This window comes from Oryctolagus cuniculus, chromosome 12 (assembly GCF_964237555.1).
Source record: "Oryctolagus cuniculus chromosome 12, mOryCun1.1, whole genome shotgun sequence".
In the NCBI taxonomy this organism is placed as follows: domain Eukaryota; kingdom Metazoa; phylum Chordata; class Mammalia; order Lagomorpha; family Leporidae; genus Oryctolagus; species Oryctolagus cuniculus.
The window spans coordinates 100,259,691-100,284,844 of record NC_091443.1 but is presented as its reverse complement, the minus strand read 5'-3'; the positions used below and the strand labels follow the sequence as shown (position 1 = coordinate 100,284,844).

The window sequence follows — 25,154 nt, the reverse complement described above, 5'->3', positions numbered from 1 at the left end:
CGTGCCTGGAAAAGCGGCGGAAGATGGCTCAGGTGCGTGAGCTCCTGCCATCCCTGTGGAAGACCCAGAAGCAGCTCCTGGCTCCTGGCTTCAGTCTTGCCCTGGCCCTAGACATTGCAGGTATTTGGAGAGTGAACCAGCAGATGGAGGATCTCTCTGTCTCTCCCTCTCTCTCTGTAACTGTGCCTTTCAAATAAATAAAAATAAATATTGGAAAAAAAAAAAAAAAAAAAAAAAAACCTGACTAGGACTTGAAGAAAACAGGAATCAGGGCCGGTGCAGTGGTGCAGTGGGTTAATCCTCCACCTGCGGCGCCGGTATCCTATGTGGGATGTGCTTTGTACTTTCCATAAAGCATAACAGATCACAGTGTTTGGCACTGGAAGGGTGTCCACAGGCCAGCGAATCCACCTCCTGCACTGGATGGTGGAGGAACTAGCACAGGGCATTTTGGTGACTCTTCCAAGGAAGGACCCGGTCAGGCCCAGGGGGACCGCAGCGTCCAGGCCGTGAGGCACGTGGGGTCCCTGTGGACAGCCTACCGTACCTCGGCTAGTCAAGGCAGGAGTGCACGCCCGGAACCACAGGGATACCACGTTTGAGAGCAGAGGCTTTATTTACAGTGATATTCACACAGGATTTTGCAAAGGCTACCTCTGCCCCTCAGATCTTAGCAGCATGGGCTGTACACCCTGAACACAGGAGGAAGGTCCCGGGCGCAGGCCGGAAGCTCGGCGCTCCAAGTCCCCGGCGTGGCCGGGCTGGCCCACTCTGAGCAGGCGGCGGCAGCGAGCTGGGGAGCGTGTCCCCGGAGACTTCAGGCCTTCACCTCGCTCATGGCCTCCATAAGGCGGGCGCTGTTGGTGACTGCTGTCGTCAGGAAAATGAACCTGTACCCTGCGGAGGCAAGGCAGCGGCGGAGACTAGAAGCAGACCCCAGGCCCCCAGCGGGAGCCGGAGGAGAGCCCCAGTGCAGACAGACATCACACCCGGCTTCCAGTGCCACGACTTGCCAAGCGCCCTGCCGTGGCAGCCTGCTGCAAGGCCCCCAGAGGCCAGCAGCAAAGCTCCCTGGCCGGCGCACTCCAGCCCCAGACTGCAGGCAGGCCTGGTCTCCCCATCCCTGCCCCCTCTTACCTTTCTCTCTGCCCAGGAAGCGGAGGGCCGAGATCTCAGAGAACGTGCAGCCTCCTAAGAACACCACCAAGATGAGGCGCAGGGACTCGCTGGAAGCCTTGTCCTCCTTGGCCATGTCTGCGAGGAGCAGCCCACTCAGCTCCCGCAGACCTGCGGGCCAGGCCGCCCCTCGCCGCCGCCCGGCCCCGCTCGGCAGCGCCCCCTACCTGTGAAGGCACACTCGCTGCAGTTCAGCAGCCGCACCACCTCATCCAGGCCCTGCCAGCTTCGCCGCTCCAGCACCTGGGAAGATGGAGCCCTGGGCTCGAGTGTGCAGCCAGCAGCGGGCTCGGGGAGGCAAGCGTGGGCAGCAGCCAGCCTGCCACGTCCCCTGCCAGCTACTCAAGAAGGAAAATCTGGGATGGGCCAGGGACCAGGAAAAAGCAGAGGGTGAACGTGCACGGGCGAGGGCGGCGTGTCCTCACCAGCTCCACGATCCGGCAGCTCAGGGGCACGTAAGCTCCACTGAAGACGTACGCCATGTCCCGGGGCACCTTCAGGTCGTACTCGCCATCCACACGTGGGATCTGGTGGCCAAGGCACATTAGGAAGGCACGACTCAGCTCTGCTCCTTTAAAGGGTCAGATAAAATGGCACATCCCAACGAACAGGTCTTATCCCTACTAGAGCGAGAACCGGCAACAGCCCTGTGTAGGAGTCCACAACCATGACAGCTACTGTCCAGCCCCTGCGGTCCCCAAGAGGCCCTGCGGGACATGGGACACGGCCACCATCCAAGCAGCACCCAAGAGGATCCTCTGGCATCGGCAGGTGCTTGTTACGTGTTTGTTAAATGAATGGAATTTTATGCCTTGTCTCATTATTGAATTATTAAATCTCATACTTTAAGGTTATCCCAAAAAAGGACCTTCATTGCAAAATGAAACAAGCTGGGGGCACTGTGGTGCGGCAGGTTAAGCCGCTGCTTGGGAAGCCCACATCCCACATGCGTGGTTTGAGTCCTGGCTACTCTGCGCTTCTGATCCAGCTCCCCGCTGATGCGCCTGGGAAGACAGCAGATGATCACCCAAGGGCTTGGGCCCTGTCACCTACATGGGAGACCCAGAAGGAGTTCCTGGCTCTTGGCTTTGGCCTGGCCCAGCACTGGCTATTGCAGCCATTTAGGGAGTGAACCAGCCGACAGAAAATCTCTCTAAAAGGTTTTACAGTAACAAGGCATGAACCATGGCCTCCCCTATCCAGCCCCAGTCCACATACCAAATTCAGTTTTTTGCTGATGGCTCGGAAATTGCTCCTCTTTGCCAGAGAACTGAAGGCATCGGTAATCTTTCCTGGGAAAGAAACTGGCTTAGGTTCTGTCTAACGTCTATGAATTTAGGACACTGCCAGAGGCGACCCCATTCGGGACATGACAGGACCAACCACATCCAAAGAGCCCCCTTGACACCATTCACCTACCATTGCCTGGAACTGATCAAGACAAACCAGCCGACAAACCAGCCTTCCCCCACCCCAGCTACCCGCTAATGCAGGCTGCAAGCTGGCCCTCGTTTACTGGCCCAGTACGAGCTTTGGAGTCAAACAGACCTACGTGAGGGACCAGGAACAAGCTGCTTAATTTCTCTAAGCCTGGGAGCCAGCGTTGTGCGGTGGGTTAAGCCGCTGCCTGTGACGCCAGCACCCATACTGGAGTGCTGCTTCCAACCCAGGTTCCTGCCTTTCAAATAAATAAATCAGCCTTTGCTAAAAATTCTCCAAGCCTGAGTTTCCTCATCTGTAAAACAGGAATAAGGGAATTTGCCTCTTTAAAGATTAAAAGCGAAACTGTTACGTAAAGAAAGGACTCGGGGCGTCTAGGTGTTCAGTGTACGGGCACCGGCCTGGCTAGCAGAGGAGGGGGCGTGATGGCAGCATCGGAGGGCTCAGTCCTCTCTCCTCCCAGAGCATGCGCCTGTCGGCAGTGGGGGATGGGGTCACCTGTGCTGCGCGCTCACCGGCAGCCTTGTCGGTCACCAGCTTGCTCACTTTACTCTCCACGGCTGTGAGCGTGTCCCCTGGGGCCTGCTCTGTTAGGAGCCCAGCTCGCCGCAGATTGGAGAAGGTCAGCAGGTGCTCAGGGCCATAGCTCTAGAGGGAACAGAGCCCAGCTATTTAGTGAGTGGCCTCCAAGGGTCAAGCACAGCCACTACACGAGGCAAGGGCGGAAGTGCCACCCGGGGTCTGCCTGAAGGGGCTCCCAGCTTGTGGTGGGAAGGATTTTCACGACACCAAGAAACAGGAGGCTAAACAACCCGACACCAAGCACAGGAGGCTAAAAAGCAGCCCAGCGCTGTGGCTGTACGGGGGGTGGAGGGCTTCCTGGAGGAAGGCACATTTCACAGGGACCAAGAAGGAAAGCCGAATGAATGCGCTGAAATGAGGGAGGGCCCCAGGGGAAGGAACCCGTCCCTGGGTTCAACAGACAACTGTGGACATTCTCTCGGCACTGGCTGCCTGCCGCGAGAGGAGCTAGGGCACACGGGCTGGGCAGAGCGGGGCTCTAAGAGGGAGGCCACAGTGCAGGCAGGACAGTGATGAGGCCGTGACTTCTTCCAACTCTTCCAAGACTGCCCAGTGACCGCCCTCCACCACGTTCCTTCCGCAGTACACCTCCAGGCCTTACCTGCAGATACTGTGTTTTCAGAGACCGGTAATCCTTGGGGATCAAACCTAAGGGCGAGGACAGAGAGACAGGTGTATAAAGAGGAGGCCACCTGGGCGGGGGCCCTGAAATGCGCAGCGCAGAGAATCCCGCACCTGACCCCTCGGTCAGCAGGCGGCCGAGGAAGGCACGCTGGAGCTCCTGCAAACCATGCGGAAGAAGGGACCTCTCACGCGTTTCCTGCTGGCTAAAGAGCAGTTCTACTGGAAACTGCTTTGCAGCTGCGGCCACACAGGAAGTGTTAGATGAGTTCCCACGCGTGCGTTTTCCTCCGCAGAGGTGGGAACTGGGCTTCCGACTACAACAAAGGAAACTTAAGCGAACGACGCACTCCCTGGGAGGAACGCAGGCTCTAAGGAGAGTCACCCGCTGGAAGCTGGAGCAGTAAACCAGCCGCCACGGCAGGCTGCCAAGTCTGTCGTTAGGAAGCGAGCTGCCGTGGCTCTAGGAAGCCCTTGATCATGAAAGCTTGTTGAAGGCGGGCCGTGGACGGGGTGAGGGGGACATGGCACTCAGCTGACACCTCGCATCCTGGGGTGGCCTCTACATGCTCCTGCTTAGGGTGGGGCAAGAAATCACCCTATGGCCCCGTGAGGGTTCACCCAAAACAAAAGCTGCTTAACTTTACAGGAAGAAGAGTCCCGAAATGACGGGGCAACATTCTGTTTGCTGAGATACTTGTCTTTGGAAATTACGTCCTCCGTCCCCAAGGCACAGGGTCTCAACCTGGCACCGTCAGCTCCGGTCTTTGGGGCTCACCGTTCTCGGTGATGGACAAGAGGCACATGAGGCGCAGGCTTTCTATAGGTGACACCTGCGGAGGAAGAACAGTCCAGAACTGAGGTTTCAAAACACACACCCCTCTGTCCCTTCTGCTGCAGGCCGCCGCTCCCCGCCCCCCGCCCCGGCCGCTCACCTGCCGGTCTATGTGTTCTTCGATGTAGCTGGTGCCCTCCCGGATGTTGAACCCCTCCAGCAGTGCTGGGAATCGTCAGAGGAGAGCCTGATGTCATCGTGCTAACACGCACCTCTCTCCCCACCTTTCCCCAACCCTGGGGTGGGCCCAGGGGCCCCACGACTTCTGGCATCAGCCAGCACTGCACAGAGCCAGTGTTGGCAGGAAAGGGCCAGACAGGGTCCTGTTGGGGTGGGGAGCCGAGGGGCTGGGGCCTGAGCCAGCAGGCTGCTGCAGGTACCGTGCTCCGTCTTGATCAGCTCCTGGAAGTCCTGCTTGGTTTTCTTCTTCATGATCGACTCACAGGCCCCAATGTCTGCGGGTAAGACCGAAAGGGAGCTGACTGTCCCTGGTTCTAGACAGAAGCCCACAAGAATAAGACCTCCCGCATCAGACCCGATGCCACCGCCACTCGCCAGATGAGCGAGAAGGGTCCCCCACAGCCGAAGGGGCGGGAAGAAGCTGCAGGGTCGCTTCCCCAGAGGCCCCCAGCCCCAGCGGGAACCTACGGAGACTCAGCAGGCGGTGCTCCTGCTTCAGCCCCTTGAGCTCGCGGGACACGAAATTCTTCATCTGCTTAATGTCCATCCCGCGCCGGCGCTGTGGGAGACGCCCCTAGGGTCAACTCCTGGGACCCCAGGCATGAGAAACCACCCGCCCTCTGCTGCCGCCCACTCTGAGACACGCTGGCCCAGGGTCAGAAGGGGAGCCACTGAGGCTTGGAGCCTCACATCATACTGGGCCTGCAGGTTCCGGGCCTTCTGGCTCAGGAAGCCAAAGACATTGGAGAAGTGCTCGTTACGGATCTCACTGAACACCTGTGCGGGGAACAAGACAGGTGCGCTTACGAGGTCAGAACCATAACCTGCTCCTTCCCACCTCATCAGCATGGCGACGATGGCACAGGCCAGACGTGCAGGATCAACAGGTCCACGTCCAGGGCCTACTCTGTGCCCAGGGGACGCTCGCCTTCCCAGAGCCGGGGCCCAGTCCGCACCTTGTCCTCAGCATTGAGCAACACCTTCAGGCTCTTGTCCGAGGATGTGACTTCAGGGCCAAAGTCGACACTCCCTTTGAGGACGGAGGGAAGGGCATCGGGGTCACCAACAAGGCCTTCTCCTACCCTGGCAGAATGCCAGCAAAGATCTCCCCAAGGACTAGGAAGCAGCCGTGCCCTCAGTCCCCCGACAAGCCCTACCCAGCGTGCACCTTGCCACGGCACTCACCACATTTGATGCGGAAGGTGTCGTCCACCAGGCCCTCGTAAACCACTTGGGAGCAAAGCGCCGTGACAAAGTCCACGTCTGAAACCAACATCCTGACCGTGAAGGCACAGGCTGGCTGGCCTTCCACCCGGCTTGCTCTAGATCAGCTCAGCTACTTTCCAAAGGACCCGAGCCACATTCCTCATCAACACTGGGATTCACAGCCCTGACTTCAGGATCCTAACTTTGCACCACGAGGCCCATGTTCCCGAGCCTTCCAGGGAAAGATGAGAGGAGTGCTGGCCCAATTTACCTCTGTCCAGCAGAAATATATGCCCAATTTCTGGCCTTCGGCCCTTGGTTTCACCATCTTCTTCCTCTTCCAGTTGCCTCCATAATTCATAGGACATCTGCCAGGGCCCAAGACATTCTCAATCTTGTGTGCTGGTCCCGGCTGCAGCCCCACACCTACAGAAGCCAACCGCTCCCATATCGATACTTCTCACCCCTGGGAGGGGAGGCAACTGTGAGCAATACGAACCTGTTCTACCCACCCCAAACCAGTGAGGGAGGAAGAAGCCAACATCAGGTACCGACATACTTCCAGCCCACTGGGCCCCACGTGTGTCCCCATCCCTTGACACCAGGATTCAAAGGCCCTGTCCCCACGAAAAGGAGACTTGGGAATGTTGCACAGGAGGCCCTGGCCCTTTCTGCTGGCTACAGAGCGCTCCTCCCTGAGCGACTCTTCTGGAACAACTGAAGGGAAGTGAAGAATGAGCACCCTATCCCAGCTGCCCCTGGGTGATCACAGGCCGATTCAGAGCAGGGGGACAGGCTACTGGGCAACAGTGCGGCTGGCGCTCTTACCTTGGCACACCGGCCAATGCCATAGCAGTTGGGAAAGGGCCCATAGAGGGTGCTGAGAAGATGCAAAGCCTGAGCCACGGTGTTGATCCAGCGCTGGTCTCCTTCCTGCAGGGATGGGGATCAACCTGAGGTGCCTAAGCTGGAGAGGCGGCAGCCCCAGACACCTGGAAGGGAACTGCAGAATGTGGGGAAACCCGGCCCGGCCCACTGTGGCCCCGAAGGGGCTCATGGAGATGAACCTGTAGTCTTCAGTCCCCAAACCACTATCATTTGTGACCGTGTGTTGCACAGAGGTTAATTAGTATTTCTAGCCCACTGGACCCCCCGTTTGTCCCTAACCCTTGATACCAAGATACACAGACCCTCATTTACCAGGAAGTAGTCCCTGAAAAATTCTGGCAGCTCCATGCTCAGCAGATCCACATCAAGAGGCAGCAAAGAGAAGGCCCATTCATCACAGCTCACATCTGTGGGGACAAAGCATCAGCCGCCCCGCGGGAGGCTGTGAGCTCCCCATCAAGAGGCAAGGAGTGCCAGGATCAGGCAACAGACACGCGAGCGCCTGCCACCGCCGGCGCCGCATCTGCCACGGGAGACTCAAGGAAGGGCAGAACACAGTCCCTGCGCACAGTCTGGTGATGAAAGCAGGCACGCACACAGCAGCCTGTGACGCAATGTAGCGCGTGCTGTGCGTGGTGCTGCAGTGCTGGCCAACGGCTGACAATCTAACAGGCCACCTAAGGTAGGACCACGCACGCTGGGGGCCCGGGGTGAGCCAAGTGCACACGCTCCCATCGTCGGCAGCTTATCATCTAGTTTGGGAGACAAACTGTGACACAAACTCCTTCCCCTCCCCCCCCCCCCAGGCAGAGTTAGACAGAGAGAGACAGAGAGAAAGGTCTTCCTTCCGTTGGTTCACCCCCCCAAATGGCTGCTACGGCTGGCGCGCCGTGCGATCCGAAGCCAGGAGCCGGGTGCTTCTTCCTGGTCTCCCATGCGGGTGCAGGGCCCAAGCACCTGGGCCATCCTCCACTGCCTTCCTGGGCCACAGCAGAGAGCTAGACTGGAAGAGGAGCAACCGGGACAGAATCTGGCGCCCCAACAGGGACTAGAACCCAGGGTGCTGGAGCCGCAGGAGGAGGATTAGCCAAGTGAGCCGCGGTGCCAGCCTGACACAAACTCCTTGATTACAGCTGTGCTCCAAAGAGGTAAAACAGCACACACGAGGCACAAGTGTTAGAGGAAGTGAACCACATCTAGGGGTATGGAAGAGACTTCCCTCAAAAGTGACAATTAAGCTTAGAATGTGAGTTAAGATTTGGGGAGGCAAAATGTTGTAGGGTGGAGAGGATTCCAGACCGCAGGGAAAGCGTGTGCCGTCCCGGTGGTGGGAGGCCAGCGTGTCAGGGCAAAGGACCAGCACCCGGCGAGGCTACAGAGACAGGGGGTCCAACTGTGCATGGCACGGGAGGCCCTGCTAATGGTTCTGGGCTCTCTGCCGAGCCACGCCAGGGTGCCATGGTCTGGTTGGGGTGTCCTGGAGAATAGGGTAGGGACTGTGCAGAAAGTTCACGGCAAATGCTGAGATGGAGGCAGGCGTGTGGCGCAGAGGTGACCCCACTGGGGATGCTCGCATCTCACATCAGAGGGCCCCTGGGTTTGAGACCCAGCTCTGCTCCCAGCTCCAGGAGGCAGCAGGTGGGTCCCTGCCACACACAAGGGAGACCTGGCTTCAGCCTGGCTCAGCCCTGGCTGTTGCAAGCATTTGAGGAGTGAACTGGCAGACAGACGATTCTCAGTCTCTTTGCCTTTCAATAAATAAATGAATAAAATAAAATGCAAGTTAGGGAAAAGACTATGCACAGATGCAAAGACTGTCTGCACCAAAACAAACTTCGCTTCCCACTTTCCCATGAACTTCCTGCAGGGAGGGGAGGCCCAACCGCCCCAGCAGGAGCCTTGGAGGGCGAGAACGGAGCATCCCTTTCAGCCCTCCTATGACTCCTGTCGGAGCCACGGGTACCGGCTCCGCCGTTCTCCCCTCTCCCTTCCACTCACGTTCATCTCCTCTCACCTCCATAGATCCCCTCTTCCTCCAACACCATCTCACACGCGTAAAACTGAAAGAGAAAAGGACGCTGATGAGCAGCCATCGGCTTCTTCATTCTTCCCGTGCCGCCGGAGCTGCCCCACAGCCACTGACACAGACAGCACAGCGTTACTGAACGCGGCCAGTGAGACTGCAGTCCAGAAAGGACCACCGCAGGCCCCACACCCACACTCCTTTGCATGCGTTTTACGCACACACTAAGGCAATTGCTTTTTGATCTCTCGGAGGGACGGGAAGAGCCTTGCACAGGAGGAGGGTGAAGTGTTGCAGGCAGAGGAGGGAGGAACGGCCTGACGGTGCCCTGAAATCACGGAGGAGAGGCAAAAGGGAACAAGCAGTGGAGGGCAGAGACTGAGCTGTTTGGGCCTCTGGAGACACTGAGAGGTGGAGGGACAGAGCACTTTAAAAAGTGTACAGGGGCTGGGGTACATTTGGCCTGGCGGTAACAGTGCTTGTGTCCCACCTCCCAGTGCCCGAGTTCAATCCCTGACTCTGGCTCCTGCCTCCAGCTTCCTGCTAATGCAGGCCTGGGAAGCAGCGGTGACGGCTCAAGTGACGGGGTTCCTGCCACCCACATGGGAGACCTGCATTGAGTTCAGGCTCCCCGGGGCTCTGGCCTCAGCCCGGCCTAGGGCCTTGCAGGCATTTGGTAAGTGAAAAGGCAGGTAAGAGCTCCCTCTGCCTCTCAAATACATTAATTATTTCATTTCTAAAAAATCCAAAGTTTGTGGAAAATGGAATTAAAAGACAAATGCACTACGGTGCCAAAATGTTTGAAATTCATGCTTAGTTTTTTCATGATGTGCATTTTCCGTGGACTTTTAAAAATTTTTTATTTATTCATTTGAGAGGCAGAGAGAAGAGTCCCTATCCACTAGTTCATTCCCCATATGGCTCCAATGACAGGGGCTAGGTTGGGGCTAAAAGCAGGAACCAGGAACACAACCCAGGGCTCTCCCATGAGTAGCAGGGACCCAATCACTCAAGCAATCATCACTGCCTCCCCGCGGCACATTAGGAGGAAGCTGGAGTCAGAGCCACACTTAATTAATTAATTAATTAATTTTAAAGATTTGTTTATTTGAAAGTCAGAGTTACACAGAGAGAGGAGAGGCAGAGAGAGAGGTCTTCCATCTGATGGTTCACTCCCCAATTAGCTGCAACGGCCAGAACTGTGCCAATCCGAAGCCAGGAGCCAGGAGCTTCTTCCGGGTCTCCCATGCAGGTGCAGGGGCCCAAGTACTCGGGCCATCTTCCACTGCCTTCCCAGGCCACAGCAGAGAGCTGGATCAGAAATGGAGCAGCTGGATCTTGAACCGGCGCCCATATGGGATGCCGGCACTTCAGGCAAGGGTATTAACCCGCTGCGCCACAGCACCAACCCCCAGAGCCATACTTAAAATTGAACCCAGCCGCTCCAGTATAGGAAGATAACACCCTCCCTCTGTGAACTTTTTTTTTTTTTTTTTTAAGATTTATTTCTTGGGGCCGGCGTTGTGGTGCAGCAGGTGAAGCCGCGGCCTGCAGTATTGGCATCCCATATGGGCACCGGTTCTAGTCCCAGCTGTTCCACTTCCAATTCAGCTCTCTGCTATGGCCTGGGAAGGCAGTAGAAGATGGCCCAAATCCTTGGGCCCCTGCACCCATGTGGGAGACCTGGAGGAAGCTCCTCATTCCTAGCTCCGGATCGGTGCAACTCCAGCTGTTGCGGCCAACTGGGGAGTGAACCAGCAGATGGAAGACTTGTCTCTCTCTCTCCTTCTCTCTCTCTGTAACCCTGACTTTGAAATAAATAAATAAATCTTTAAAAAATATATTTATTTCATTATTTGAAAGGCAGTTACGGAGAAAGAGAAGGAGAGACAGAAAGAAAATGAAAAACAAGATCTTCCATTCACTGGTTTACTCTCCAAATGGCCACGACAGCAGGGCTGGGCCAGGCCAAGGCCAAGAGCCTGGAATTCCATGCAGGTCTCTCAAGTGAGTGGCAAGGGCCCAAGCACACAGGCCATCTTCTGCTGCATTTCCCAAGCACATGAGTAGGGAGCTGGATTGGAAGTAGAGCAGCCAGGACTGGAACCAGCCTCTATATGGGATGCTGGCACTGCGGGCAGGGGCTTAACCCATAAGGCCAGCCCTTCCGTGAACTTTTTGAAGATCCTGTGAATGGCCTTGGGAGTCAATGACCCATCACAAAACGCAGATACAGAGGGCAAGGCCTGGCAGAGAGGACTGAGAAGGAATGCTCAGATAGGCCACAGCAGAAGACAGAACCAGGCAGGGGAGAGAAGACTGCCAAAGAAGAATGGGAACCGTGCCACACGCCAGCCGGAGAACTCAAGTCAGGTGAGCACTAAGGAGACACCACTGGGTTCAAGCAGGGATCTTAGGGAGACTAGAGGAAGCAGTCATTGTACACAGGAGTCTGGCCATGAAGGAAGGGTGAACCTAAGCGGAGAGAGAGGAAGGCAGAGTGTGTTTAAAAGGGGGTAGACAAGGGTGAAGACAGACGCAGACAAAGCAAGACAGTGGCAGGGCCAGAGCTGTGGCGTAGCTTGTAAAGCCACCTTCTGCAGCACTGGCATCCCACGTGGGCGCCAGTTCAAGTCCCGGCTGCTCCAGTCTCAATCCAGCTCCCTGCTAACATGCCTGAGAAAGCAGAAGATGGCCCAAGTACTTGTGCCCCTGAATCCATGTGGGAGACCTGGAAGAAGCTTCTGGCTCCTTGCTTCAGACTGGCCCAGCTCTGGCTGCTGCAGCCTTCTGGGGAGTGAACCAGTGGATGGAAGATATCTTCCAGTCTCCCATGCGGAGGCAGGGGCTCAAGCACTTGGGCCATCCACTCTGCTTTCCTAGGCCATTAGCAGAGAGCTGGATCAGAAGAGGAGCAACCAGGACACAAACCGGCACCCATATGGGATGCCGGAGTGGCAGGCAGAGGCTTAGCCTACTACCCTGCCATAGTTCCAGCCCAGGGTCTACTTTCAGCTATTGTTTCTATTTCCTCTAGAATTTTTTTTGAAAAGTTGAAGAGGGGGCTGGCGCCGTGGCTCACTTGGCTAATCTTCTGCCTGCAGTGCCGGCATCCCATATGGGCGCTGGGTTCTAGTCCCGGTTGCTCCTCTTCCAGTCCAGCTCTCTGCTGTGGCCCAGGAAGGCAGTGGAGGAAGGCCCAAGTGCTTGGGCCCTGCACCCACGTGGAAGACCAGGAAGAACCACCTGGCTCCTGGCTTTGGATTGGCACAGCTCCAACCGTAGTGGCCATTTGGTGGGTGAACCAATGGAAGGAAGACCTTTCTCTCTGTCTCTCCCTCTCACTGTCTGTAACTCTCTCTCTCAAATAAATAAATTAAAAAATCTTAAAAAAAAAAAAAAAGTTGAAGAGGAATAAATCTCTCTCAGCTGTACTTCCTTTTTTTTTTTTTTTTAAAGATTTATTTATTTATTTATTTGAAAGGCAGAGAGAGAGAGAGAGAGAGAGAGAGGCAGGTCTTCCATTTGCTGGTTCACTCCTCAAATGGCTGCAATTGCTGGAGCTGTCCTGATCCAAAGCCAGGAGCCCAGAGCCTCCTACAGGTCTGCCACATGGGTGCAGGGACCCAAGGACTTGGGCCATCTTCTACTGCTTTCCCAGGCCATAGCAGAGAGCTGGATCGGAAGTGGAGCAGCCAGGACTCAAACTCCCGCCCATACAGGATGCTGGCACCACAGGCGGCGGCTTTACCGCTATGCCACAGCGCCGGCCCCTCATCTCCACTTTCTGTGCGCTCTAGTGTGACACACATTATAGGCCTACAGCTGGCAACACAAAGCCCTGGATACCCTCCTTCCGATCTCAGACTGAGGACACCTATGACGCACCCAGCTGCTGTGGAGGTGGCGGGGAGCTTCGTGGAATCAAGAAAAGGAGTCGGGACGGTTAAGATGCTGCCTGAGATACCCACGATTCACATCAGGGTGCTGGACTGAAAGCCAGCTCTACCCTCCAACCAGCTTCCTGTAACGTGCACCCTGGGAGGCGGTGCCTCAGGGATGGAGAACGTATAGCTTGTGGGAAGGACAAGGCTCACAAAATCATCAGGCCTGGCCCTCCCAAGGCAACCCCGGGCGGGACTTGAAATTCAACAAATCTAGAGCCATCTAACTTTTAAGGTAATAATTTTGCATGGCCTGTGAGTGATGATTTCTAAGAAAGGACCATGGTGTATTTCCATAAAGGACTTGGCTTAGCCTTAGCGCAGCCACGACACTAGGCCTCAGCAGCACGTGGACAGAGCTGCAAACACCCTGCAGGGGTCAACTGCTGGGCTTGCTTTGCCAGCACTGTTCTACTTGTTATCTTTGCAACCTGCAGCAATTCTGTGACCTGTGACCACAGGACGCAGTGGGGGGAGGGCGGGGACCTCTGCGAGGCGGGGACAGAAGGAGCTCAGTGTCTGAGGGCGGCACCCGCTCCTACAGGCTGCTCCCCTCTCTGGAGATCGGACAATAAACGCCTCACTTTCTGCTTCCTTCATGTTTCTGAGTCCATCCTCTGGCGAGTAGGTGGTCTCAGGGGGGCTTATTTCCCTCAGTTATAAATATCCAAATGGCCTTTGGCAGAAAAATGGTTCCGCACCCCAGCAGTAGGCAAAGCCTCCGCCTGCGGCACCAGCATCCCTTATGAGTACCAGTTCATGTCCTGCTGCTCCTCTTCCCATCCAGCTCTCTGCTGTGGCCTGGGAAGGCCGTGGAAGATGGCCCAAGTGCTTGGGCCCCTGCATCCACGTGGGAGACCCAGATGGAGTTCCAGGCTCCTGGCTTTGGCCTGGCCCAGCATTTGCAGCCATTTGGGGAATGAACAAATGGATGGAGAATCTTTCTGTCTCTTCCTCTCTGTAACTCTGCCTTTCAAATAAATAAATAATTTTTTTTTAATGTCATAAAATTAGGGCTTTATGTTAGGATGCAGTGTTACGGTAAAGAATGTTAACCTTCAAACAAGTAGAAGTAAAAGAAATGGCGACACTGGGACGGGTCTGCATCCTGGGCCGGGGAGGGGCCTATGCTAAGTCCCTGTGTGGGCGTGAGGGGGAGGGGCCTATGCTAAGTCCCTGCGTGGGAGTGAGCTTCAGTTCTCTCAGGTGCTCCAGGGCTGGTGCAGCATCTGGTCTCAAAGCTGCTTCCCTGCATAAGAAAAGGCCTCCCCCATAAATATGCATACTCATTAGGCACCAGTGAAAAGTTTTTAAAAATAAAAAAGGCTTGTCCAGTGTGTGGTGGTGTGGCTTCAGGAACCCAGGGCCCGTCCAGCCACACGTCTGGAGGGTCACATAGGGATGGGCATGAGTTACGGTTTGTTCCATCTGCTATTGAGGGAATACAGGGAGAGTCACAGATCAGCAGTACCATCGGACACCAAGCCCAGACAGGGATTTGTGTTAGCACGGGTGCACAGCAGGTTCCACTTCCAAAGTGTGACGCTTTTCATTTACAGAGAGCTGCGGCCAACACCGTGGTGTGGAGGGTGAAGCCACCACCTATGGTGCCAGCATCCCACATGGGCACTGGTTTGAGCCTTGGCTGCTCCACTTCCGATCCAGCTCCCAGTTAATGTGCCTGGATAAAGCAGCAGAGGATGGATGGCCCAAGTCATTGGGCCCCTGCACCCATGTGGGAGACCTAGAAGAAGCTCCTGGCTCCTGGCTTCAAACAGGCCCAGCCCTGGCCATTGCAGCCACCTGGTAAGTGAACCAGCAGATAGAAGATCTCTCTCTCTCTCTCTCTGTAACTTTGCCTTTCAAGTAAATAAATAAATCTTTAAAAAGAAAGAAAGGAAGGAAGGAAGGAAGGAAGGAAGGAAGGGAGGGAGGGAGGGAGGGAGGGAGGGAGGGAGGGAGGGAGGGAGGGAGGGAGGGAGGGAGGAAGGAAGGAAGAAAGAAGGAAGGAAAGAAGGAAAGAAAGAAACCTATATAGAGGCTACTTTGCGCAGTCCCACAGTGCATTATTTGGGACAGTTTGACAAGACTCTGCTAAACAATGCTGTTCCCAGCAGGCTAGAGTGCCACTTGCGATGCGGTCACACCATACACCAGAGTCCCGGATGCTCTGCTTCTGATGCAGCTCCTGAGGCAGCCATGATGGCCCAAGAACTTGGGTTCCTGCCACCCACACAGGAGACCCAGATGTTTAGGGTTCTTGGTTTCAGTCTGGCCCAGGCATTTGAGAGTGAGCCACCAGATAGGCAATCTCCCCCCGCCCACACACCCCTGTGTCCCTCTCTCTCTCACTCTTTCAAATAAATGAATAAATCTTTGAGAAAAGAAAGAGAAGTCATCAGCAGGCTCGTGGTTCGGTCACCATAATTTGCTTTGAGGGAGACAGCACTCCCGGCCCCTGACCCTGCCCAGGCCCAGGCCTGTCCCTGACACTGCATGCCACGGGATCTAAGCTCACCTTCTGAGGGCTGAAGATCACCTTGTACTTCCGAGTTCGGCCAGCCACTTTGTCAGCATTGACAAGGTCTACAGAGAGAAGGAGCAGAGCCTTAGAAGCCAGGGCCACCTGTTGCACAGGAAGAGGGACGCCACCTCCCTCTGAAAGTGCTATGGCCACCCCGAGACTCTCTTCTCATTCAAGGGAGCTTCCACCAAGCCCTCCGATCCTGCCCTCCGTCGCCCCAGGTCTGCCACACAGCGACGCGTGCTGCAGCAGTGCACTCACTGGCAATGTATCGCATGTTCCTGATGCGGGGTCTCACCAAGAAGCACAACCTACGGGAGAGGAAGAAAAAAAACGATGAGGAAAAACCATGAAGTGGTGACGGGAGCTTAGAAGACACTAAAGCAGTATCAGCTCTTCCACCATGTGCCTTTCTAGATGGGGCCTACAGCCCTCACCCCAGCCACAGCGAGGCCAGCCACCTCGGCCTGCCACGACCAAGCACAGAGACACGTCCCACTACAACAGGTGGGCCGTGCAGAGCTGGGACACTGACTGGCTCCACAGTGCAGCCGGGAATTCCTGTTCTCAAAAATCTGCAATTCAGTGGGCAGAAGATGTATATATGTATGCAGTATATTAATATTCAAGTGCTAGGGCCGGCGCCGCGGCTCACTAGGCTAATCTTCCGCCTAGCGGCGCCGGCACACCGGGTTCTAGTCCCGGTCGGGGCGCCGGATTCTGTCCCGGTTGCCCCTCTTCCAGGCCAGCTCTCTGCTGTGGCCCGGGAGTGCAGTGGAGGATGGCCCAAGTGCTTGGGCCCTGCACCCCATGGGAGACCAGGAAAAGCACCTGGCTCCTGGCTCCTGCCATCGGATCAGCGCGGTGCACCGGCCGCAGCGCGCTGGCTGCAGCGGCCATTGGAGGGTGAACCAACGGCAAAGGAAGACCTTTCTCTCTGTCTCTCTCTCTCACTGTCCACTCTGCCTGTCAAAAAAAAAAAAAAAAATATATATATATATATATATATATATATATTCAAGTGCTAAAAAAATACAAGAAAGTAGAAGAAAATAATGCTTTTCACACCAGGGTCCATGGATGGCTGTTCTACATGTACAGGATACTTTTTTCTTCTAAGAGAGGATAAAAATTACTTCCATTTGAGAAGCATTAAGGAAAAAAAAAAAGAGAGAGGAGTTTGATACCAGCATCCTATACTGGAGCACCAGTTCAAGTCCTGGCTACTCTGTTTGCAGTCCACTCCTTGCTAACGCACCCAGGAAAGCAGTGAATGACAATCCAAGTGCTTGGGTCTCTGCCATCCATATGGAAGACTGGATGGAGTTCCTGACTCCTGGCTTCAGCCTGACCCAGCCCTAGCTGTTGCAGCCATTTGGAGAGTGAACCAGCAGATGAAAAATCGCTCACTCTTTCTCTGTCTCAACCTCTCTCTATATATACATATATCACTCTATGTTTCAAATAAATAAATCCCGGCCAGCACCGCGGCTCACTAGGCTAAACCTCCGTCTGCAGCGCCGGCACACCGGGTTCTAGTCCCAGTCAGAGCGCCAGATTCTGTTCCGGTTGCTCCTCTTCCAGGCCAGCTCTCTGCTGTGGCCAGGGAGTGCAGAGGAGGATGGCCCAAGTGCTTGGGCCCTGCACCCACATGGGAGACCAGGATAAGCACCTGGCTCCAGGCTTCCGATCAGCGCGGTGCACTGGTCGCAGCACACCAGCCGCAGCGGCCATTGGATACTGGCATCCCATACAAGTGCCAGTTTGAGGCCTGGCTGTTCCACTTCCGATCCAACTCCCTGCTACTGCACCTGGAAGATGGCCCAAGTGCTCAGGCCCCTGCAACCTCATGGGAGACCAGGATGGAATTTGGCCTAGACCAACTCTGCCGCTGCAGCCATCTGAGGAGTGAACCAGTGGAAGGAAGATCTGTCTCTCCCCCTCTCTCTCTGCCTCCCCTGCCTTTCAAATAAATAAATAAATCTTTAAAAGAAAAGAAAACACAACAGGGAGTGCTGACTACATGACTACATGCCCAGTAAGCAGGACACATACAAAATGCCACGGAAACCCAGAGGAAGAGGGAAGCAGCTGTCGCAAGAGCAACAAATCACAGGGGGCGGAGCTGGGCTCTGAAGGGCAGGAAGATTTTTTTTCAACTTTTAATAAATTTTTTATTTTAGAGGCAGAGATACAGAGAAAGACAGACACAGAGAGCTCCTACCTACTGGTTCACTCCCCAAAGGCCGCAACAGCTGGAGCTGGGCTGGGGCCAAGCTGGGAGTCAGGAAGTCGATCCAGGTCTCCCACACGAGTGGCAGGAGCCCAGTTACTTGAACCATCACTGCTGCCTCCTAGAGTCTGCACTAGCAGGAAGCCGGAGTCCGGATCCAGAGCTGGGAGGGCAACCCAGGCGCTCCAATGTAGGACACGAGCCTCTGAGCCAGCATCTTGACAGCTTACCCAAACGCCCTCACCAGGACAGGAATTCTCTGCAGAAGCACCGAGGGCAGGAAGGAGAGGCAGAGGGACTGTGCCTGCATGGAGCTGGGACGGTGTGGAAGCACATGTCAACACCTGAACCCTATAGTCCTTTGTGCTCTACGAACACGTTTCAGGCAGGTTTAGTAAGATTAGAAATACACATTTTGTTCATTTTTTAAGTGAATGAATAACATTTTAAACTTAAAAAAAAAAAAAACAAGAGGACACCAGAGACAGGCTGGAAAGGCAGTGTGTGACCCCACACTGGTGAAGGCCTCAGGGTCTGCGACGAGCGATTTGGGCTGTGTGCGGTACCGGGAAACCTTGAAGGTTCCAGAGAAGCAGCAGTGAGAATCATTTTGAAAGCCAGATCCATCTGGTTATAGACAATCACACGGATGAGACGGGGAGCTGGCAAGGAGTGGAGAAACTGCAGAGAGGCGGCCCCAGTGGGAGGCTAACGCCACGTCCTCGGCATGAAACTGCAAAAGCCCCGGAAGCGAAGCGTGCCACACCCACACGCCGCGTGCCAGGTCCCTGCAGGACCCATGCGCCCGGGGAGAGACAGACCGGCAGACACTCACTGTTCACTGGAGCTGAGGGCTGGCTTGTTCTCCACCTTGTACAGCTTGTCCACTTCGTGTTGCTACAGGGAATCCAACAAGACAACGGACGTAAGAGCACTTGAAATGCGCAGAAGCGTAACACAAGACAGCTGACTTCTTAGGAGCCTCCTATTTATTTATGCGGCTTCTAGAACCAAACTGCTCCCCCCCCCCCGCCCCCGACAGCTAACCCACTGAACCTTTCTCCCACCAGGTTTGCAGGAAAACCAAAGGTAAAACAATGGAAACACCAGCATCAATCTACCCCCCCCCCGGGGAGCTGCCCTGTATTTACCCCACAAGGGGAGGCTCGCTTCTGACACCCTACTGTTCATCGAGAGACAAACAGCTCAAAGACAAAAGGGGCCCGATCGCCCTTGGGAAAGGCACGGTACCTTCAGGATGGACACGTTGGCAATTCGATCCAAAGGGCTCATGAGATCTGCCTCGATGAACAAATCTTTTTTTCCAGGAAGCTGGAAGGGGGTACGGCGGTCACTCACGGGTCCCGCGGCCTCCCACTCCCATCGCACAGAAGCACAGTCCCGGAGTCGGAGGGCTGCCAGACGCCACCAGACCTCACCTGCTGTCTGTGTCCACAGATTACAGTTCTCTGTGTACTCGCCTGCTTCGCCTTCTCACGTTCTGTACCAGCAGGAAGACACTAACTCCTCCTCATTCAACCCTCCTGCCCGCCCGTGACCTTGATCTGCACCTTGGTTCCTCTGCCCCACTGCCTCCTCCTCCACTCTGCTTCCCAACAAGCCCCTCTCCTGCCGCACAACGCCAAACACGGCGAAAGCCTACCCTGCATCCTACAACCCTCTCGACTGCTAAGTGTCTTTCCAAATAGCACTTTCCTCCTGATTATAAAACAACACACGTTCAATACAGAAAACTGAGAAGACCCAGGTCCGGATTAACCCTACCAACACCTTAATCACTCACTCCCCAAGCTCTGCCACCTGATTCCTGCACCATCACTCCTGATGGCGCCCTCTCAAGTGTCCAGAGGAAGGAGAGGGCACAGCTGGTGTCAGGGAGGGGGAAGGTGTCAGAAACTGCCTCTCAACCAGGCCTTGACAAATGGGTAAGGTGTTGACAGAGACATAAAGGAGACTCCAAACAGTTCATGGAAAATGGAATCTAAAGACACATTTATTTTGGTACAAAAGTTTTGTTTGAGGGATTGGTGCTGTGGCATAGTGGGTAATGCAGCCGTCTGCAGTGTCAGCATCCCATGTGGGTGCCGGTTTGAGTCCTAGCTGCTCCACTTCCGATCCAGTGCTCTGCTATGGCCTGGGAAAGCAGTGGATGGAAGACCTCTCTGTGTCTCTCCTCTCTCTGTGTAACTCTAACTTTCAAATAAATATATAATTAAAAAAAAAAAAGTCTTGCTTGAAATCCATGCATAAGTTGTTTTTTTTTTTTTTCATAATACAAACTTTCCACAAACTTGTCAAAGAACCTTCACACTGAGGGTGACCGAGCAACGGTCAGGGCGCAGCACAGGCTGGGCAGCAACAGAAGAACAAGGGCTTCCGGGGGAGGGCAGTGGCTCTCTGCCAGGAGCAGCTGTGACCCCAGGGGACATCGGCAACCTTCAGGAATGTTTTTGGTTGTCTGACTCAGTCTAGGGGGTGTCATTGGCCTTTAATGGGTAGAAGCCAGGAATGTTGCAAACATCCTGCAATGGCCAGGATAGGACCCCCAGATAAAGAATTATCCAGGGGGCTGGCGCTGTGGTGTAATGGGTTAACACCCTGGCCTTGAAGCGACAGCATCCCATATGGGTGCCGGTTCAAGTCCTGGCTGCTCCACTTCCAATCCAGCTCTCTGCTATGGCCTGGGAAAGCAGTAGAAGATGGCCCAAGTCCTTGGACCCCTGCACGCATGTGGGAGACCCGGAAGAAGCTCCTGGCTTCTGGCTTTGGATTGGCACAGCTCCAGCCGTTGCGGCCAGTTGGGGAGTGAACCATCGGATGGAAGACCTCTCTCTCTCTGCCTCTCCTCTCTCTGTGTAACTCTGACTTTCAAATAAATAAATAAAAATCTTAAAAAAAAAAAAAAAAAAAGAATTATCCAGTCCAAAATGTCAACAGTGCCAAAGCTGAGAAACCCTAAAGTGAGGCTGAGTCAATTAGAAGAGGTAATTTGGGGAGTCAGTGCAACAGTCCACGCAGCCCCAGCACGTGGCAATGGTGAAGACCTGATTCAGGTGTGGTGGTGTGGTCAGAAATAGGTGAGAGGTAAATGGAACACGGAATATATTTATGGATAGAATATGGAATACACATGGAATACACGTCTTCAAACACTTGAGAGACAGTAAAAGTGTTAACAGTACTTGTAACTGACAGTAGGGTTACTGGTGACTTTTCCTTTGCATTTTCCTTGGTCTTCAACATTTCCCGTAATGTACAGTGTCACTTTACAATCACCACCAAAAACATCACGCATAAGGAAGTACCACGGGACTTCACTGGGTGAAGATGAGACACAGATGACGCCGACGTCTATTTTCCTCAATTTGGAGAGTGAGTTCCATCCATTGGCTCATTCCCCAAATGCCCACAACAGGCAGCCAGGAAGCCAGGAACTCCAGCCTGGCCTCCTATGTGGGTGACAGGAATCCGATTACTTGAGCTATCACTATGGCCTCCCAGGGCCTGCATGAGCAGGGAGCCAGAACTGGGATGGGGATCAGGAGTAGGAACCTGAGTCACGAATTGACCCAGGGGCTCCAATATGGGATGAAGTTTTTTTTTTTTTCTTTGAAAGGCAAAGTTAGACAGAGATTTTCCCTCTGCTGGTTCAAATGCCCACACCAGCCAGGGTTGGGATAAGCTGTAGCCAGGAGCTGGGAACTCAACCTGGGTCACCCACATGGGAGGCAGAGACCCAGGTACCTGAGTCGTCACTGCTGCCTCCCAGGGTGATGCAGCGTATACACCAGTGTCCTACGCACTAGGCCAGATGCCCGCCCCATGCTGACGGGTTAAGCCTGCACAGCAGTGCTCACTAACAAGAATCAAAGAGCACTCAGTGTGGAGAATGCTACTGTACAGAGATGCCCTCTGGCCATGCCGAGTCACCCCATCGTCTCCTCTGCCTCACCTAAAGTCCCCTTGCAAGCTTCAAGTCTTGGTCTCTTCTGCTCTCTTTCTTTCAAGATTTTATTTATTTATTTGAGAGGTAGAGTTACTGGTAGAGAGAGTCTTCCATCCACAGGTTCACTCCCCAAATGGCCACAATGGCCAGAGCTGGGCTGATCTGAAGCCAGGAACCAGGAGCTTCTTTCGGGTCTCCCACACAGGTGCCAGGGCTAAGGCCTTGGGCCACCTTCTACTGCTTTCCCAGGCCGTAACAGAGAGCTGGATCAGAAAAGCAGCAGCTGGGACACGAACCGGTGCCCATACGGGATGCCACTGCTGGAGGCAGAAGCTTAGCCTCCTTTGCCACAGCACTGGCCCCTTCCACTCTTTCTTCTTCTTCTTCTCTTTTTTTTTTAAATATTTATTTAAAGACAGCATTACAGAGAGAGGTTGAGCCAGAGAGAGAGAGAGAGAGGTCTTCCATCCGCTGGTTCATTCCCCAAATGGCTGCAACGGTGAGAGCTGAGCTGTTCCGAAGCCAGGTTCCAGGAGATTCTTCTGGGGTCTCCCACATGGGTGCAGGGGCCCAAGGAGTTGGGCCAATTTACACTGCTTTCCCAGGCCACAGCATGGAGCTGGATTGGAAGAGGAGCTGCCAGGACTTGAACTCGTGTCCATTTGAGACGCCGGTGCTGCAGGCTGGGGCTTAAACCTGCTGCACCACAGTGCCGGCCCTTCCACTCTGTTTCATGAAGATCTCACGGTAAACTAGTGGGTTTAATGAAACTGCATCTCTTTTCAACTCCTCAGACTTGTTGAGTGTCTTTATATGCAAATCACTGCATTAGCACTGGATAGAGCATTTATAAGAGAAATATATCTGTAGCACATGCAAGGGAAATAACACAGTCCCAGAGCCTCTGAGGTTCTGCGATGTCCCCCACCTCTGCCTCTTCATCCCAGCCCACGGGATGGAACTGTCGCTCCACATTTCTACCTGCTTCATGTTCCGAGCTCCACCTCCTACTGGCATTTTACCTTCACCGTAGCCAATCCAAATCAGTCACTGTCCCCCACCTAATTTTTTTCATTTCCATTCAATGTTCAGACACAAATACTCATTGCGTACATGGCACGTGCTTGCTCAGAGCCAGGTGCTCACTGGGAGTACACACAGTGTGGAACAAAGCAGACAAGCGCCCTAGTCCTTGAGCACTTTCCAATCTAATGGGAAACATGGAAGTAAGCAAACATCTGAATAATTCAACAAGTAATCTGTCACACTCACAGTGCCAGCACTCTCTTCCTAATCGCAGAGCTTAAACAACCCTGACGTAGGTAGGTTTGCACCTCTTTCAACCTTCACCACCAATCCATGAGCCCGAGTCCTCCTTCACGAGGACTTGACAATCCATCACTTCCCTTCATCCCAATGCCACCAAGTTCGTGTGGGGCTTTGCGACCCCAGCCTGATCCAGGGTCCTAACCGGCCTCCTGTTGTCCACTGACCCCCACCTCGCACATCCCTATCAGAGTCCATCAAGCCGGGCTCTTGTGGGGCAGCAGTCCCGTGCGGCACTGCCAGTCTTGAGCCCTGGCTACGCGGCCTGAGATCCGACTCTGTGTCGGTGCCCGCGGGGAGGCAGCGGCTGAGGACAGACGCACCTAGGCCCCCGCCACCCACGCGGGAGTTCTGGATGGAGTTTCTGGCCGCTGGCTTCAGCCTGGCCCAGACCCAGCTGTTTCAGCCATTTGGGCAACTGATCCAGCGGATAACAGACCTCCCGTTCTGTCTCGTCTTTTCTCTCTGATGCTTTGCCTTTCAAATAAATAAATCTTTAAAAAAGAATCATCATCATGGACTACTTCATGCCACAATGGGTTGCCTGGTGCCCACCGTGTAAATTCTGCAAGCCCTTGTCCTCTACATACCTTGCCCCTCCCTGGGTGTTCAGCGAGGCTCCCCCAGTCCATCTGAACGAAGCATGCTCTCCAGCAACTAGAATCCCCCGCACTCTCCCCAGCTAGAGCTGACCGCTCTGACTCCTAGGGTCCCGAGCCCTCACTCAGTTGCCGCCTGATCCCTTGTGGTGATGTGTGTTTCCTACGGCTCCCACTGCAGGGTAAGATCCCTAATGGCGAAGACGTCCTTGCCCAGTGATGAGTGAGGTGTGCTGCCACCCTTGCCATCACGGAGAACGTGATGTTCAGTAACTCAGGCACAGCTCCAAGCAGCTCTTACTACCCTCCGAGCTCCGCGGAAGCGCTAAGGGCCACACCGAGGCCAAGAACAACATCAAAGGGCATGCATCCGGGGGGTGCCAAACTATTAATTCAGTAAAGGCGCCAGGCGCGGGGGCACAGACCTGCTCCAGGAGGTAGATGAGTTGGTCTCGGGCCAGCCTCTTGAGCATGGAGAAGTCAGGCAGCTCAGGGGCGTCCGGCCGATGGGGAAAGGCCATGGCAGCGGCCACCTGGGCTGCCCTTCCTACTGAGACGGCGGTCAGAGACACAGCCCAGGGAAGAGCAGGGTGGCTACCCACAGGCCCGACGTGCACGCCCTCTGCCCAAGCACTCCAGGAAGGAATGGCCACCTCCCGGGCTCACAGCCGCAGCCTCGGGGACCCTCGTCTCAGACCTGCAGCCACAGTGTCCCGCCCGGATGCACTCTGCAGGTAGCAGGGTTCAGTCTGTGCGCCTGCAGCCCGCGGCGTGCGGGGACAACCCCGCCTCCCGCCGGAGACAGGCGACTTCCTGGATCTCCCGGAAGTCCCTTTGACGGACTCAGCGCTGGGCATGCCGGGAAGGGGACGGCGTGCCGAAAGGTACATTCGAAAAAGCGGAGGCACTAACGGACTCTTCCATCGAGTTCCTGGCCGCAGGAAATTTTCCTAGGATGAAGTGATTATACTCGAGATAATTTTTTAAGGCTCCTGGCTCCCTAAAGCTGGGCCCTTGCTCGGTTTTCAACAACTCCGTAGAATGGGCGAAACCGACGCAGTCTGGAAGGTGCCGATCGCTGAGGTCTTCGCTGTCAATCAAACTGAGCCGCGGGCCGGGGATCTCTGGCTTCAGAGACGGGGACGGAGGAGGAAGCTTACTCCCGCCGGCTGCGTGGCCCTCTGAAGTGGGAGCTTTGACTCGTCAATGCCCATTGTGGGAAAATGGAGAGACTGCAGCAGACTCAATAAAAACAAGCCAGCTGGGAAGCTAGGGAAACTAACCTGGGGCGAAATGATTTTCAGAGAAGTGATCGCCTTAGGGATGGGGACTGAGAAGTAAATATAGGGTAATGGCAGACCCGTACCTATCTTGATAAAAAAGAAAGCTGATGGGGCCGCCGCTGTGGCGTGGCAGGTAAAGCCTCCGCCTGCAGTCCCGGCTGCTCCACTTCCGATCCAGCTCTCTGCTATGGCCTGGGAAAGCAGTGGAAGATGGCCCAAGTCCTTGGGCCCCTGCACCCGCGTGTGAGACCCAGAAGAAGCTCCTGGCTGCTGGCTTAGGATCAGCACAGCTCTGGCCATTGCGGCCAATTGGAGAGTGAACCAGCG

The 25,154-nt window shown here is 54.9% G+C and overlaps 1 protein-coding gene across 2 annotated transcripts; it reads right to left on the bottom strand.

Annotated features, from left to right (window-relative positions):
• Window positions 1–597: 597 nt before the first annotated feature.
• VPS33B (VPS33B late endosome and lysosome associated) lies at window positions 598–24,404 on the bottom strand. 2 transcript variants are annotated; one of them, XM_002721488.5, is made up of 23 exons: window positions 23,970–24,404; window positions 18,904–18,984; window positions 18,488–18,549; window positions 15,681–15,730; window positions 15,414–15,481; window positions 8,943–8,988; window positions 7,241–7,335; window positions 6,869–6,973; window positions 6,312–6,408; window positions 6,020–6,097; window positions 5,791–5,864; window positions 5,525–5,611; window positions 5,303–5,393; window positions 5,035–5,109; window positions 4,755–4,819; window positions 4,598–4,652; window positions 3,800–3,846; window positions 3,132–3,264; window positions 2,395–2,468; window positions 1,602–1,703; window positions 1,344–1,419; window positions 1,138–1,254; window positions 598–897 (listed from the first exon to the last, which is right to left on the bottom strand). In XM_002721488.5, exons 1-23 carry the CDS (start codon window positions 24,063–24,065, stop codon window positions 818–820), a joined length of 1,854 nt encoding a protein of 617 aa, XP_002721534.1. In that variant the 5' UTR covers window positions 24,066–24,404; the 3' UTR covers window positions 598–817. The 2 variants fall into 2 exon arrangements, with proteins under 2 accessions (XP_002721534.1, XP_051690272.1); XM_051834312.2 differs by lacking the exons at window positions 598–897; window positions 1,138–1,254; window positions 1,344–1,419 and having other exon boundaries at window positions 1,633–1,747.
• Between the last annotated feature and the right edge of the window lie 750 nt (window positions 24,405–25,154).

Bases quoted from the DNA above. Each gene is read 5' to 3' on its own strand.
- VPS33B (XM_002721488.5), bottom strand. From the start codon at position 24,065: ATGGCCTTTCCCCATCGGCCGGACGCCCCTGAGCTGCCTGACTTCTCC. The intron at 7,336-8,942 runs GTGAGAGGAGAT...TTGTCCCCACAG, and splicing joins GGAAGAGGGGATCTATGGAG to ATGTGAGCTGTGATGAATGG. The intron at 4,653-4,754 runs GTGAGCGGCCGG...CTTCCTCCGCAG, and splicing joins AAGAACACATAGACCGGCAG to GTGTCACCTATAGAAAGCCT.